The sequence below is a fragment of the Sapajus apella genome, unplaced genomic scaffold (assembly GCF_009761245.1).
Source record: "Sapajus apella isolate SASKATOON/1434 unplaced genomic scaffold, GSC_monkey_1.0 scaffold7, whole genome shotgun sequence".
NCBI lineage: Eukaryota > Metazoa > Chordata > Mammalia > Primates > Cebidae > Sapajus > Sapajus apella.
Window position 1 is genome coordinate 6,184,833 of NW_022436947.1, and position 17,133 is coordinate 6,201,965.

General features: G+C 44.4%; 1 protein-coding gene across 3 annotated transcripts in view; it reads right to left on the reverse strand.

Annotated features, from left to right (window-relative positions):
• Positions 1–15,972, reverse strand: part of NUP205 (nucleoporin 205) — a 92,732-nt gene extending 76,760 nt beyond the window's left edge. For 2 of the 3 annotated variants that reach the window (XM_032275902.1, XM_032275903.1), the window contains exons 1-2: positions 15,741–15,964; positions 1,621–1,763 (exon numbers count right to left, since the gene is read on the reverse strand). In XM_032275902.1, coding sequence (XP_032131793.1) covers positions 1,621–1,763; positions 15,741–15,768 — 171 coding nt within the window. In that variant the 5' untranslated portion in view covers positions 15,769–15,964. Of the gene's footprint in view, positions 1–1,620; positions 1,764–15,740 lie in introns of all 3 variants that reach the window. The other variant, XM_032275904.1, reaches the window with a different exon arrangement.
• Positions 15,973–17,133: the final 1,161 nt, after the last annotated feature.

The window sequence follows — 17,133 nt, forward strand, 5'->3', positions numbered from 1 at the left end:
CCAAAAAAAAAAAAAAAAAAAAAAAAAAAGAAGGCCGGGCGCGGTGGCTCAAGCCTGTAATCCCAGCACTTTGGGAGGCCGAGGTGGGTGGATCACGAGGTCAAGATGTCGAGACCATCCTGGTCAACATGGTGAAACCCCGTCTCTACTAAAAATACAAAAAAAAAATTAGCTGGGCATGGTGGTGTGTGCCTGTAATCCCAGCTACTCAGGAGGCTGAGGCAGGAGAATTGCCGGAACCCAGGACGCGGAGGTTGCGGTGAGCCGAGATCGCGCCATTGCACTCCAGCCTGGGTAACAAGAGTGAAACTCCGTCTCAAAAAAAAAAAAAAAAGAAAAAAGAAAAAGAAAAGAATAAAGAATCACTGAACCACTGAGGTGAGACAGGTAACATATTTTCATTACACACATTAAGAGTTTACTTGCAGCCGGGCGCGGTGGCTCAAGCCTGTAATCCCAGCACTTTGGGAGGCCGAGGCGGGTGGATCACGAGGTCAAGAGATCGAGACCATCCTGGTCAACATGGTGAAACCCCGTCTCCACTAAAAATACAAAAAATCAGCTGGGCATGGTGGCGCGTGCCTGTAATCCCAGCTACTCAGGAGGCTGAGGCAGGAGAATTGCCTGAACCCAGGAGGCGGAGGTTGCGGTGAGCCGAGATCGTGCCATTGCACTCCAGCCTGGGTAACAAGAGCGAAACTCCGTCTCAAAAAAAAAAAAAAAAAAAAAAGAGTTTACTTGCGACGACCTACTATTTGATAGCACAAGGTGATGATAGCCAATAATAATTGTATATTTTAAAATTACGAAAAGTATAAATAGATTGTTTGGAAAACAAAGGATAAATGCTTGAGGGGCTTGATGATACCCCATGATGTGATTATTTCACATTGGATGTCTGTATCAAAACATCTCATGTACCTCATAAATACATACATCCTCTATGTACCCACAAAAATTAATTTAAAAAATGTTTTTAAAATAGCTTTTACAGCTGGCATGGTGGCTCACATCTGTAATCCCAGCACTCTGGGAAGCAGAGGCAGGAGGATCGCTGAGGCCAGGAGTCCAAGACAAGCCTCAGCAACAAAGTGAGACCTTGCCTTTTTTTTTTTTTTTTTTTTTTAAGCATTTAGGAGCATATGTTGTCAGGACCTCCTGAGGCTGTGTCAGAATAAATAAATTTAAATAAATTTAAATTTGAAAATTTAAAAAAAAAGAGAGAAAAAAGAGAGTTTAATTGCTTCCTCAATCTTTAAAAAAAAAAAAAATTTTTTTTTTTATGGCCAGGCGCGGTGGCTCAAGCCTGTAATCCCAGCACTTTGGGAGGCCGAGGCGGGTGGATCACGAGGTCAAGAGATCGAGACCATCCTGGTCAACATGGTGAAACCCCGTCTCTACTAAAACTACAAAAAATTAGCTGGGCATGGTGGTGCGTGCCTGTAATCCCAGCTACTCAGGAGGCTGAGGCAGGAGAATTGCCTGAACCCAGGAGGCGGAGGTTGCGGTGAGCCGAGATCGCGCCATTGCACTCCAGCCTGGGTAACATGAGTGAAACTCCGTCTCAAAAGAAAAAAAAAAGAAAAAAAAATTTTTTAACTGAGAAAGAAAATTTCTTACCGGATTTTTGAACAACGAGATGAAGTCAGGTTTGTGTTTCTTCAAAATCTTATCGAGAAGGTGAACAGCTTCAGGCTGTCTTCTATAAACAGCATTTCCCACTGTATGCCAAATGTCTTTGTAAGGACCCCACAGACTAGCAGCTTAAAGAAAAAAACAAATGAAACCAGCGTCAAAGAAAACATACACTTGAAAAATAATGTGAGGTTATCACCTACACATTTTAGTTATACTCACAGCTACTTTTTAATGCAGGAAGTTATCTTAATTAATATATTAATTATATTATAAATAACTATATTAATCAGTAAGTTACATTAATTGTATTAATAATCACTTATATTAATATAATAAATAATGGATATTATAAGTAATATCAATATATTAAGAGACACTAATATAAAAGCACACTTTATTAAAATTCTCAAACAATGACATCAACATCACTTTATCTAACTTACTATAAAATAGATCCCGACTTCAGTCCAGGTACGATAGCTTGCAATGCCAGTAATCCCAGCACTTTGGGAGGCTGAGGCAGACAGATCAACTGAAGCCAGGAGTTTGAGACCAGCCTGGCCAATATGGTGAAACCCTCTCTTTACTAAAAATACAAAAATTAGCCAGGCATGGTAGTGTGCGCATGTAGTCCCAGCTACTTGGGAGGCTGGGGCAGGAGAATCGCTCAAACTTGGGAGGTGGAGGTTGCAGTGAACTGGGGTCATGCCACTGCACTCTAGCCTAGGTGACAAGATCAAAACTCCGTCTCAAAAAAAATTTTTTTTTTTTTTTTTTTTTTTTTTTTTGAGACGGAGTTTCACTGTTGTTACCCAGGCTGGAGTGCAAAGGCACCATCTCGGCTCACCGCAGCCTCCGCCTCCTGGGTTCAGGCAATTCTCCTGCCTCAGCCTCCTGAGTAGCTGGGATTACAGGCACGCGCCACCATGCCCAGCTAATGTTTTTTTGTATTTTTAGTAGAGACAGAGTTTCACCATGTTGACCAGGATGGTCTCGATCTCTTGACCTCGTGATCCACCCGCCTCGGCCTCCCAAAGTGCTGGGATTACAGGCTTGAGCCACCGTGCCTGGCCTCAAAATTTTTTTAATTAAATAAATAAATAAAATAAATCCTGACTTCAAACTGGAATATCAGCTGAACCTAGTTTTACCACTTTATTATTAGCTACGTGTACCAGAACAAGGGAAATAACCTCTTTAAACTTCGGTTTCCGCGCGTGTGTGCGCGCAGGCACATGCGCGCGCGCGCACGCGCGCACATGTATATATATCATGAACACCATCTGCTTCAAAGAGCCCTAAGTTTTTAAATGAGATTAACTCAGTAAAATACACAATACAGTGACCGTCATATCACAGGCACTCAATAAAGATAAATGCCTTGCCCTCCTTTCCCTCTTGTCATGCAGATGAAGAGCATCAGCAGGAAAATATTCAGATTTTATAAAACTTAGAAGTTGAAAATGTACTTGGTTTGGGCTGAGACACTGGCTACTATAAAACGGCATAGAAATATAGAATACTTTTATAAACTCATAAAAAAGGATCACATTTTAAATGATAAACATAGTAACAATAAGTAATAATGACGGAGCTTGTGCTGTGTGCTACTAAGCGTGGCTCTAACCTCTTCGCATTTTTTACAACACCCTATTAGGTCAGCACTAGGGCTTCCTCTATTTTATAAATATGGAAACTGAGGCAGAGAGTTCAAAATACTCACTACCGGAGGTCACACTAGATAACATCAGAACTTAAACCCAAGTAATCTGGGCAGCAGAGTGTGGCCCTAACCAGTGAATTGTACTTTTACCATAATTTACCAGAAAGTAAATGATACATTTATACCATAATACATAATACTTGGCAAGTGAAACTGTTTGAGAAGAATTTAGGTGTTTCAAAAATAGTACTAAATAGTCTAGTAAGTGAAGAAAGCAAGATCACATCTAAACATCCCTAGGAACAGTCATCTAAACTCAACCTAACCAATTTACCCAAAAAATATTTAAGCTCCATGGCTGAGCGTGGTGAATCACGCCTGTAATCCCAGCACTTTCAGAGGCCAAGACAGGTAGATCACCTAAGGTCAGGAGTTTGAGACCAGCCTGACCAACATGCTGAAACCCTGTCTCTACCAAAAATACAAAAATTAGCTGGGCGTTGTTGTGGACACCTATAACCTCAGCTACTCTGGAGGCTGAGGCAGGAGAATTGCTTAAACCTGGGAAGCAGAGGTTCCAGTAGCCATGATTGTGCCACTGCAGTCCAGCCTAGGCAACAAAGTGAAACACTATCTCAAAAAAAAAAAAAAAATTTAAGCTCCATAAATGAATAGTAAAGTATCAAAGAGGATTAGACAAACAATCCTTGTCTTAAAGCTCACAACTTGGGGAGATAAAATGTACGTAAGTGAAATTTTCCAATAAAGGAATATGATTGTTGCCACAAACAATAAAATAATTTCAAAAGATCAAACAGATGGTTGGAGTTGGCTAAGGAATAGCTGCACTTGTGTAGCATTTGAAGGATGAGGAAAATCTGGGCAACAAAAGCCAAGAAAAAAATGTGAGCAAAAGATCAGAGACAGGTGTAAAAGAGAATTCTTTTACAGAGCACTAGCAAGACTAAAGAGGTAGAAGTAGTACTTTCAAACTTTGACTACAATCCATAGCAAGAAATATTTCTTTTTTTTTTTTTTTTTTTTTTGAGACGGAGTTTCGCTCTTGATACCCAGGCTGGAGTGCAATGGCGCGATCTTGGCTCACCGCAACCTCCGCCTCCTGGGTTCAGGCAATTCTCCTGCCTCAGCCTCCTGAGTAGCTGGGATTACAGGCACACGCCACCATGCCCAGCTAATGTTTTGTATTTTTAGTAGAGACGGGGTTTCACCATGTTGACCAGGATGGTCTCGATCTCTTGACCTCGTGATCCACCCGCCTCGGCCTCCCAAAGTGCTGGGATTACAGGCTTGAGCCACCGCGCCCGGCCTGCAAGAAATATTTCATATTTCAACCCAGTACACATGTATATACAAAACTAAAACAAAAGTATTATATAAAATACTAAAATTCAGGCTGGGCGACGTGGCTTTCACCTGCAATCCCAGCACTTTGGGTGGCTAAGGTGGGCAGATCACTTGAGGCTAAGAGTTCGAGTACAGCCTGGCCAACATGGTGAAAACCTGTCTCTACTAAAAATACAAGCCAGGCGCGGTGGCTCACGCCTGTAATCCCAGCACTTTGGGAGGCCGAGGCGGGTGGATCACAAGGTCAAGAGATTGAGACCATCCTGGTCAACAAGGTGAAACCCCGTCTCTACTAAAAATACAAAAAATTAGCTAGGCATGGTGGCGTGTGCCTGTGATCCCAGCTACTCAGGGGGCTGAGGCAGGAGAATTGCCTGAACTCAGGAGGCGGAGGTTGTGGTGAGCGGAGATTGCGCCATTGCACTCCAGCCTGGGTAACGAGCGAAACTCCGTCTCAAAAAATAAATAAATAAAAATAAAGATAAAAATAAAAATACAAAAATATTAGCCAGGAGTGGTGGCATATGCCTGTAATACCAGCTGCTCGGGAAGCTAGGTGTGAGAATTGCTTGAACCTGGGAGGCAGAGGTTGCAGTGAGCCAAGATCGTGCCACTGCCCTCCAACCTGGATGACAGAGCAAGACTCTGTCCCAACAACAACAAAAAATAAAATAGATTCATTGATTACATTCAATACCTGATATTTTGTGTTCTGTCACAATTTTGGTGACGGGCCCACTAAATTGATTTTATCTTTATAGTTTTTAAGACAGAGAGAGTCTTACTCACTCTCCTGCCTCAGTCTCCCAGGTAGCTGGGACTACAGGCACGTGCCATCACACCTAGCTAATTTTTGTATTTTTAGTAGAGGCAGGGTTTCACCATATCGGTCAGGTTGGTCTTGAACTCCTGACCTCATGATCCACCTGCCTCAGCCTCCCAAAGTGCTGGGATTACAGGCGTGAGCCACCATGCTGGGCTAATTTTTGTATTTTTATTAGAGACAGGGCTTCGCCATTTGGCCAGGCTGATCTCGAACTCTTGACCTCAAGCAATCTGCCTGCCTCAGCCTGCTGAAGTGCTGGGATTACATCATGAGCCACAGTGCCCAGTCCCTACTAAACTGATTTTAGGCTCAACATTTAAAAAAATATGACCCTAAAGCCAAAAGTTTTTGTTTGGAAATAAACAGATAAGATCCCCATATGTGTTTATAAAGACATACAAAGTTTTTAAAGTAATTAATTAATTACTCAACAGATAAAACTGAGAACTAGCCCAGCTCGGTGGCTATAATCCCAGCACTTTGGGAGGCCGTGGCGGGCAGATCACCTGAGGTCAGGAGTTCGAGACCAGCTTGACCAATAAGGAATAAACCCCGTCTCTACTAAAAATACAAAACAGCTGGGCATCGTTGTGGGTTCCTGTAATCCCAGCTACTCAGGAGGCTGACGCTTGAACCCGGGAGGCGGAGGTTGCAGTTTCCAAGATCGCACCATTGCACTCCAGGCCAGGCAACAAGAGCAAAACTCTGTCTCAAAAAAAAAAAAAGAGAAATAACTATAGCCTAAACATTAAGGATTGCAAATAGGGACTTTACTGAGGGACTTTATATATAGAGAGAGACCGAGGAAGACAGAATCCCAAGCCTCATGGAACTTATAAACTGATATGACAGACAGACATTAAACAAAGAATTCCAAAAATATCAGTATAATAAAAGATAAGATAAAGTACAGAGTGCTATTACAGTATATGAAAGGGAGAAGAACCTGAAGATTAGAGCAAGTGTCAGGCCTTCAATGTTGGGATGTGGGAGAATGGGACTCTGCATATCTCCATCTTCCTTACATAGAGAGATCATTCAAATCCCTGCTTTGCTTCCCTGCTTTGGTCCTACACTTGCCAATCTTCTGATTAAAAATATAGCTCGACATATAAATTCCTAGCACGGAGAATATGTTAACAAAGCAACGTGGGTATCTATGCAGACATACTTCCAATTAAAGAGCAATAATTAATGGTGGACAGGGGCGGTGGCTCATGCCTGTAATCACAGCACTTTGGGAGGCCAACGCTAGGAGTTCAAGACCAGCCTGGCCAATATGATGAAACCCCATCTCTACTAAAAATATAAAAATTAGCCAGGAGCAATGGTGCACACTTGTAAATCCAGCTACAAGGAAGGCTGAGGCACACAAATCGCTTGAACCTGGGAGGTGGAGGTTGCAGTGAGCCAAGATCGCACCACTGCACTCCAGCCTGGGCAACACAGCAAGACTCTGTCTCAAAAAATAAACAAATAAAATAAAAAAGAGCAGTAACTGGCATACTGGTTTATGTATCTATCTTTTCTGAATTTCATTAGAGAATAAGCAATAAATGGGACCTAATCAACTCTGGATACACTGAAAAAAATCAGATTTCTATGCCTGTCAAAATCAGATCCTGGTGACTAGCTGACTTCCCTCAGGATCATTTTCTTGGCCCTCTCTCTAAATGCAAAGGATAGAGTAGGTTTCAGCCTTGGATTCCAGGGCCATGACAGAATTTATCCTATTAGTAAATGGCAAAGTTTCCAGTAGTATATGAGAAAATCAAACTGGCATTGCAGGACAATGGTATTCCTGTGTGGTTGATGGACTAGAACAGGAAGTATCAGAAAACAAGAATAACAGGTAAGTAAGCCACTTATAAGAAAATGGAACTGGGAAGCTGAGGCGGGTGGATCACCTGAGGTCGGGAGTTTGAGACCATCCTGACCAACATGGAGACACCTCATCTCTACTAAAAATACAAAATTAGCCAGGTATGGTGGCATATGCCTGGCTAATCCCAGCTACTTAGGAGGCTGAGGCAGGAGAATCACTTGAACCCAGGAGGTAGAGGTTGTGGTGAGCCGAGATCACACTATTGCACTCTAGCCTGGGCAAGAAGAGTGAAACTCCGTCTCAAAAAAAAAAGAAAAAAGGAAGCTAAACTAGGATGAGGACAGTATAAGAGGAAGAAAAGTCCTGTTAGTAACAGAAAGGACCCAGAATTGGTCATTGAATGGCACAGGGTATAAAGGGAAAGTATCAGTGATGACTCCTAAGCAAATCTGAAATATGCCTTACCACAGACGTTTCAGAAATCCGATAAAGAGCTGACAAAAGTTAATTTTTTTCTCCTTCATTTTAAATATTAATTATTTAATATACAGTAGGACCTCTGAAAAACTAACAAATTTCCTTGTACTGTACATATTTAGTGGAATAAGTGCAGTGAATGGCAGAGAAAAATTCAGTTTTCCCCCCGTAAGGGGAGGCATCCAATTACAGGTCAAAACTCTAAAACAGGCCGGGTAAAGTGGCTCACATCTTTAATCCCAGTAATTTCGGAGGCTGAGGTAGGCAGATCTCTTGATGTCAGGAGTTCGAGACCAGCCTGGCCAACAGGAAGTGTCAGAAAACAAAGATAACAGGTATGTAAGCCATTTATAAGAAAATGGGGCCGGGCGCAGTGGCTCACGCCTGTAATCCCAGCACTTTGGGAGGCCGAGGCGGGTGGATCACAAGGTCAAGAGATCGAGACCATCCTGGTCAACATGGTGAAACCCCGTCTCTACTAAAAATACAAAAAATCAGCTGGGCATGGTGGCGTGTGCCTGTAATCCCAGCTACTCAGGAGGCTGAGGCAGGAGAAATGCCTGAACCCAGGAGGCGGAGGTTGCGGTGAGCCGAGATCGCGCCATTGCACTCCAGCCTGGGTAACAAGAGCAAAACTCCATCTCAAAAAAAAAAGAAAATGGAACCAGGAGGCTGAGGTGGACAGATCACCTGAGGTCGGGGGTTTGAGACCAGTCTGACCAACATGGAGAAATCCCATCTCTACTAAAAATACAAAATTAGCCAGGCATGGTGGCACATGCCTGTAATCCCAGCTACTTGGGAGGCTGAGGCAGAAGAATCACTTGAATCTGGGAGGCAGAGGTAGCAATAAGCCAAGATCACATCAGTGCACTCCAGCCTAGAAGATAAAATGAGACTCCATCTTAAAAAAAAAAAAAAAAAACTCGGCTGGGCACAGTGGCTCATGCCTGTAATCCTAGCACTTTGGGAGGCCGAGGTGGGTGGATCACCTGAGGTCAGGAGTTCAAGACCAGCCTGGCCATCATGGTGAAACCCTATCTTTTAAAAAAATATATATTTAAAAAAAAAAACCTCAACAATAAAAAAACAGGTACACTGGCCTACTTAGTTCATCATGAATATCAACATAGCACCAAAGGGCCAAGCAAGGTAGCTCACACCTGTAATCCTAGCACTGTGGGAGGTTCAAGGAGCTTGAGTGCAGGAGTCCAAGACCAGCCTGGGCCACATGGCAAAACCCTATCTATACTTAAAAAAAAATAGCTGGGCATGGTGGTGTGTGCCTATAGTCTCTGCTACTCATGAGGCTGAAGTGGGAGGACCACCTGCCCCTAGGAGGGTAGAGGCTGTAGTATGCCATGATTGTGCCACTGCACTCCAGCATGGGCAACAGAGTGAAACCTTGTCTCAAAAAAGAAAAAGAAAAAAGACAACAAAGATAGCTACAACAAACAGCTATCTTCAATCTGTCTTGAGTTTGACCGATTTTAGTAAATATCTTTTTGTTTGTTTGTTTTCTGAGACAGAGTCTTGCTGTCACCCAGGCTGGAATGCAGTGAGGCAATCACAGCTCACTATAGCCTCAAACTCCTGGGCTCAAGCAACCTCCTGCCTCAGCTTCTCTAGTAGCCAGGATTAAAGGCGGGCACCCCCAGACCTGGCTAATTTTGTATTTTTTGTAGAGCTGGGGTGTCACTATGTTGCCCAGGCTCATCTTGAACTCCTGGCCTCAAGTGATCCTCCCTCCTCAGCCTCCCAAAGTGTGGGGATTACAGATGTGAGCCACTGCACTCAGCCAGTAATCTTTTTACTAATTACAAATGAAGGGACATTATACATTTTTCAAAATTACTAAACACATATTTTTAACATATAGCTTAGTCAGTTGAGAAATGCATTGATTTTCCTTAACGTTTAGGGATACCTCCAGCAAGTCACAGTTATTCACTCATTCACCAGGTGTGAGGTATTGGAAAGATCACACTATAGTGAGGAAAAACATTAACCATAATCATACATAAAGGTAAAATCCAATTGTGTTCAGGATACGAAGGAGAGGTAGCCAAGACAAGAGATCACATAACAGGGGAATCTGACCTAGCCAGAGAGGCAAGAGGAGAGAGTTATCCTTGAGGAAGTAATAGTTAGGCTGAAATCTGAAGGACAAAAGTGGGAGCTAGCTGGGAGCGGTGGCTCACACCTGTAATCCCAGCACTTTGGGAGGCCGAGGCGGGCAGATCACAAGGTCAGGAGATCAAGACCAATCTTGCCAACATGGTGAAACCCCCTCTCTACTAAAAATACAAAAATTAGCTGGGCATGGTGGCACATTCCTGTAGTCCCAGCTACTCAGGAGGTTGAGGCAGGAGAATCACTTGAACCAGGGAGGCAGAGGTTGCAGTGAACCAAGATGATGCCACTGCACTCCAGCCTGGCAACAGAGTAAGAGTCAAAAAAAAAAAAGGGGGGGGGGGGGGGGGGCAGTTAACCGACAGGGGAGAGCTGAAGACACCCATTCCAGGAAGAGGACAACCTGTGGGTTTCTGTGGTAAGAGGAATGCAGCACGTCAAAGAACTCAAAAGGCCAAGAGAGCTGCAGTACAGAAAACAGGTTTGGCAAGGTCACCACGCAGGCCTCAGTCACCCATGTTAAAGGACTGTGGTCTTTACTCTAAAAGATCAAGCCAAATGAAGATTTTAAATATAGGGGCTTTTTGCTCATGCCTGTAATCCCAGCACTTAAGGAGGCCAAGGCGGGTGAATCGTTTGAGGTCAGGAGACCAGCCTGGACAACATGGTGAAACCCCATCTCTACTAAAAATACAAAAATTAGCTAGGTGTGGTGGCAGTCGCCTGTAATCCCAGCTACTCAGGAGGCTGAGGCAGGATAGTCACTTGAACCTGGGAGGCAGAAGTTGCAGAGAGCCAAGATCACGCCATCGCATTCCAGTCTGGGCAACAATGAGACTCTGTCGCCAAAAAAACAAAACAGGAACAAAATAGGGACTTTCCGAACTAGAAGAAACAGATGTTAACCCTATTCAGAGCTGTCTACAAGGATAGGAAGAGACCAGAATGGGTGGAGGAATAGGAGTTATAAAAATGGAGCCAGTGGGCTGGGCACAGTAGCTCAGGCCTGTAATCCCACAGTAGCTCAGGCTACTAAGGAGGCTGAGGCAGGAGAATCCTTTCAACTTGGGAGGCAAAGGCTGCAGTGAGCCAAGACTGTGCCACTGCACTCCAGCCTAGGCAACTGAGGGGAGGAAGGGGGAGAAAGAAGGAGGGAGAGAAAGGTAGGGAAGGAGGGAGGGAGGGAGGGCACAGAGTCAGTGAATACTAACAAATCTTTTGAAAGGTTTGACTAGGGACTGTGTGCAGTGACTCACACCTGTAATCTCAGCACTTTGGGAGGCTGAGGCGGGTGGATCACGAGGTCAGGAGATCAAGACCATCCTGGCCAACATGGTAAAACCCCATCTCTACTAAAATTAAAAAAAAAAAATAGCTGGATGTGGTGGTGGGCACCAGTAATACCAGCTACTCAGGAGGCTGAGGCAGGAGAATCGCTTGAACCTGTGGACTATCAAGAGATGGAGGATGCAGTGAGCTGAGATCGCACCACAGCACTCCAGCCTGGGTGACAGAGACTGTCTCAAAAAAGTAAAGAAAGATTTGACTAGGAAAAGAACAGTAAGTGAAGTGAGGCATGAGATCATTAGTGGAGAGAAAGGAAAGAGCAAGAGAAAGATGTGAATATACAAGACAAAAAAGGGGTAATAGGAAAAGAACATGAAGGGTGGGATTTACATTAGACAGACAAAGGTAAATTGACTCAATAGGGTACAGACACACCTAGGTTTTTAGGTTTGAGAGTAAATAAAAGGAGTTCATGCATGTTGTTTCCTATTTTCTCTGTGACTAGAAGTCTGAGGGTTTAGTTAGTTGCAGGTTAAGGATTTGGGGAGTGTGGAAAAGTTTGAAGTAGTCAGTGCTGTGAATGGACAGGGGTCACTGGACTACCACAGAAGGACTGCCAAGCAGTGCTAACAGTTGCTTATTCACAAGTCTGTGAGTGTATCTACTCAGCCAGGTTGGTACAGGTCACAAGACTGGTTAAGTCATACAGCTTAAATACAAGCAAAGGTCTTTTTTTAAATTTATTTTTTGAGACAGAGTCTAGCTCAGTTGCCTAAGCTAGAGTACAATGGCACAATATCAGCTTACTGCAACCTCCACCTCCCAGGTTCAAGTAATTCTCCTTCCTCAGTCTCCTGAGTAGCTGGGACTACAGGTACTCACCATCATGCCCAGCTAATTTTTGTATTTTTGTAAAGATGGGGTTTCACCATGCTGGCCAAGCTGGATCTCAGGTGATCCGCCCGCCGCGGCCTCCCAAAGTGCTGGGATTACAGGCGTGAGCCACCGTGCCTGGCCAATCATGTATCTTAGAACTCTATGATCTCTGTATTTTTTCCTCTACAACTCTAAGATGTTTGATTTTTTAAAACTGTAATTTAAAAGAAGCACGTAAATTAGAATGCAACCTCAACAAACTTTAAGTGTACAGTTCAGCAGTGGTAAGTATATTCACATTGTGCAATAGATCTTCACAGCTGTTTTCATCTTGCAAAACAGAAACTCTATGCCCCATAAACAACTCCCCATTTTCCCCTTTCCCAGCTTCTGGCAACTACTATCATTCTACTTTCTGTTCCTGTGAGTTTGACTACTTCGGATACCTCATATGAGTGGAATCACGAAGTACTTGTCTCTCGTGACTGGATTATTTCACTTAGTATGTCCTCAAGATTCATCCACGTTGTATCATGTGACATGATTTCCTTCCCTTTTTAAGGCTGCATAATATTCCATTGCGTGTATATGCCACATTTCCTTTACCCATTCAACCCATCATTCACTCCTTAATGGAAAGAGTTACTTCCCTAAGATATTTGTTTTTAAAAAAAAACCATTCTCCTGACTCTTGGCTTTTAAAAATGTTTCCTATGTTGCCAGTTAAACACTCCTGACACAAGGCTTTATTATACAATGTATACACTCTTTGTTGCTGTTGGCAACTCCTTTTCCCTCCAACGATTCATTCGATAATTATAATAGCTTAGGGCGATATGTATATATGCCACGCACAGTGGCTCACGCCTATAATCCCAGCACTTTGGGAGGCCTAAGTACTCAGATCACCTGAGGTCAGGAGTTTGAGACCAGCCTGGCCAACATGGTAAAAGCCCGTCTCTATTAAAAATACAAAAGAATTAGCCAGGCACCGTGGCGAGTTCCTGTAATTCCAGTTTCACCAGAGGCTGAAGCAGGAGAATCCTTCGAACCTGGGAGGTGGAGGTTGCAGTGAGCTGAGATCATGCCACTGCACTCCAGCCTGGGTGACGGGACGAGACTCCATCACAAAAAAATAAAAGGAAAAAGAAAAAAGAAATGTATATACTCTGCGTGCTGGCTCACGCCTATAACCCTACCACTTTGGGAGGCCGAGGAGGGAAGGATTGCTTCAAGTTAGGAGTTTGGGATCAGCCTGGGCAGCACAGTGAAATCCAGGCTCTACAAAAAATAAAAAAAACAACTAACTGGGCATAGTAGCACACGTACTCCAGAGGCTGAGGTGGGAAGATCGCTTGAGCCTGGGTGTTGGAGGCTGCAGTAAGCTGTGATTACGCCACTGCACTCCAGCCTGGGAGACAGAGTGTGACTCCATCTCAAAAGATAAAAAATAAAGAAATATATTAGGCCGGGTGTGGTGGGCGACCCACACCTGTAATCCCAGCACTTTGGGAGGCCTAGGTGGCCAGATCACCTGAAGTCAGGTGTTCGAGACCAGCCTGGCCAACATAAACAAACCCTGCCTCTATTAAAAATACAAAAGTTAGCTCGGCATGGTGGTGTGCACCTGTAATCCCAGCTACTTGGGAGGTTGAGGCAGAATTGCCTGAACCCAGGAGACAGAGATTATAGCAGGCCGGGATGGCATCACTGCACTCCAGCCTGGGCAACACAGCAAGACTCCATTTCAAAAAAAGAAAATAAAAAACTAAAAGAAAATAAAATGTATTATATATAACCAAATACATAACAGGCAAGCCTTGCTTTTAAGCATATCTAATTGGAAGGGAAGAATAGCAATATGAAGCACATAACTTCTTTATTATTTAATGTCATAAAATGAATTGGGTTGTGCTTAAGTAGTAGCATTAAGTAGTTTAAGCACCTAAAACTGGCATGGAATCATTAGATGTTTAACTCTGAGGATATTACATAACAATTTGAAGCCTCTATTTCCAAATCTGTAAAATGGAGTTATTTAATAGCAACTACTCCAAAGGTGTGTAAAGGGTACTGAATGACATGAGCACAATACTTAGTCCAATGCTGGGATCTAGTATGTGTTCAGTAAACACAGCCTTCATTATAACATAGCGTTTCTGGCCGGGCGCGGTGGCTCACGCCTGTAATCCCAGCACTTTGGGAGGCCGAGGCGGGTGGATCACGAGGTCAAGAGATCGAGACCATCCTGGTCAACATGGTGAAACCCCGTCTCTACTAAAAATACAAAAATTCAGCTGGGCATGGTGGTATGTGCCTGTAATCCCAGCTACTCAGGAGGCTGAGGCAGGAGAATTGCCTGAACCCAGGAGGCGGAGGTTGTGGTGAGCCGAGATCGCGCCATTGCACTCCAGCCTGGGTAACAAGAGCGAAACTCCGTCTCAAAAAAAAAAATAATAATAATAACATAGGGTTTCTGAAATGATTTGATCTACAAAACAGATTTAGACAACATTTTAAGAATATTAGTCCTGTGTAAAATAGAACCAATCCAAAAAAAAAAGACTAAAGAAACAAAATGCACCCAGGAAACAGTTTTGTTTTTGTTTGTTTGTTTTGTTTTGAGACAGGGTTTCACCATGTTGGACGGGGTGGTCTCGATCTCTTGACCTCGTGATCCACCCGCCTCGGCCTCCCAAAGTGCTGGGATTACAGACGTGAGCCACTGAGCCCGGCCCTTTAAGTGAGATTCTTAAAAGAATTTACCACACAGTCTCTCAATCTTGCTCGCGAAGTTCAGAGCATTTCAATCGAAGCATTAACATTCTAAGCGCGAAATTCTCTTCCCGGACTGCTCTACCCATGCCGGACTTTTGGCATCCTTGCCCCGCCTACTATGCGACACCAGTGTACCCCAGGAAATATGACAATCAAAATGCACTCACTCATTCGCCACTGGAAGACAGTACTGCCCGAAATGAGAACCACCAAAAGAGGATCCACCCCAAATCTTCCTAAATTCCTTCACTGCCTTCCAGATTCAATTCCACCCCAAAAATCTACAGCTCCAAAGGTACAAGAACATCCAGGACCGGACCAAATCCGCAGAGCTGGGAGACATCCGCTGAAGTCCCGCCACCCTCTTCCTGACCACCTTTCTGATGGCTGACTTCATAATCAGGGGTATTCGCTGCCTACAAGATCCCCCAACCTATAAGGAACTCCGGCGCCTACTCTGAGGTGCGAGTTTTCAGCCTCCGCGCATAGCTGGAAAATATCTCGGATCCTCTGGCTTCACTACCTAGGATTTGACGCGTATCCTGGCGAAATCTGACCACAAAGGCACAGTGAAACTTGGGGGTAAGAGGGACCAGGCTCAGCCCTGGGCTGTGAGAGATTACACACCTGGGTCCAGCGGCCCAAGCCTCACTGCCTCGACTCTCAAACCCCAACTCGAGGGCTACAGCCGCAGCGCCGACGCGCGCCATTCAAACTGGGGAGGGGTGGGACTCTAGGCCCAGAGCTAGAGAAAAGCAGGCACCGCACATAAGTGGAGTCCTGGACTCCGAGAAACCCCACGGCTTGGTCTCTCCCTGAAGAACCGGTCATCGCTCAGCTCAGTCGTCTCCTTTCTGTCTGGCCACACTTACCCGAATTTACCGCCAAAGGCGTCGCCATCTTGAAGGCGCACTAACAGAGTCCTTCTGCCGCAAGAAGGCCCCAGGAAAGGGTGAGGCTGCCCTGAACGAAGCCTGAACAGAAAGGCACCACGCTGTCCCCTCCACGCTGGGCCGTCCCAGGCGTACAAACGGCTCCAGAATCTGCTCTAGGTCACAAACATCAATTTTGACTGGGATTATTCCCATTCAAATAAGGCGAGGGCAACCACTTTAGAGACACGAGGTCCTCGATCCGACGTTCATCGTGCAGTGCACCCTGGGACTTGTAGTTTCTTTCTAATGATGAGTTGGTTAAGTGGGGAGGAAAAAGTAAAGTGGAATAGAAAAAGATATTCTGAGAGTAGTTATTAAAATGACGCCCACTTATGACATTATAAAAGCCATAAATTCAAATCATAATCTCCGTTTCAAGTTAAATCTTAATTCTTCCTTACAGTGGGGAGTGGAGTAAGGTGTGAGGTGTCTACACATCCAAAAGCCATTGACCAGTTACAAATCAAGTTTCTGTGACATTTCAATGTACCAAGTATATTGTGTCAAGATAGTTGTGTAGAGCGAAGCAAATCATAATTTTTAACTATGAAATTTTCTTTTTTTTTTTTGGGATGGAGTTTCGCTCTTGTTACCCAGGCTGGAGTGCAATGGCACGATCTCGGCTCACCGCAACCTCCGCCTCCTGGGTTCAGGCAATTCTCCTGCCTCAGCCTCCTGAGTAGCTGGGATTACAGGCACGCGTCACCATGCCCAGCTAATTTTTTGTATTTTTAGTAGAGACGGGGTTTCACCATGTTGACCAGGATGGTCTCGATCTCTTGACCTCGTGATCCACCCGCCTCGGCCTCCCAAAGTGCTGGGATTACAGGCTTGAGCCACTGCGCCCGGCCGAACTATGAAATTTTCAAACGAGTACAAAATTAGAATAGTGAACACCCAGCATCAATAACATGGCCAATTTCCCACCATGCAGCCCCAACCCACCCTCAGCACCTCAATACTCTACCCTCCCCTGCCGCACCCGATTATTTTGAAACAAATTCCAGACTTAAAGTTTTATAATCACCAAGTATTTTTCTACCTGAGCACCCAAAGTAGCTGAACTCTGTATCTTAAGTTGTTAAATTTTAGTTGGCTGATTTTCAAACTGAAATATAACTACTTATTAAGAATTTTGGCCGGGCGTGGTGGCTCCCGCCTGTAATCCCAGCACTTCAGGAGGCGGAGGCGGGCGGATCACTTTAGGTCAGGAGTTCCAGACCAGCCTGACCAACAGGGAGAAACCCCGTCTCTACTAAACATACAAAATTAGCTGGGCGTAGTGGCCTGTGCCTGTAATCCCAGCTACTCCGGAGGCTGAGGCAGGAGA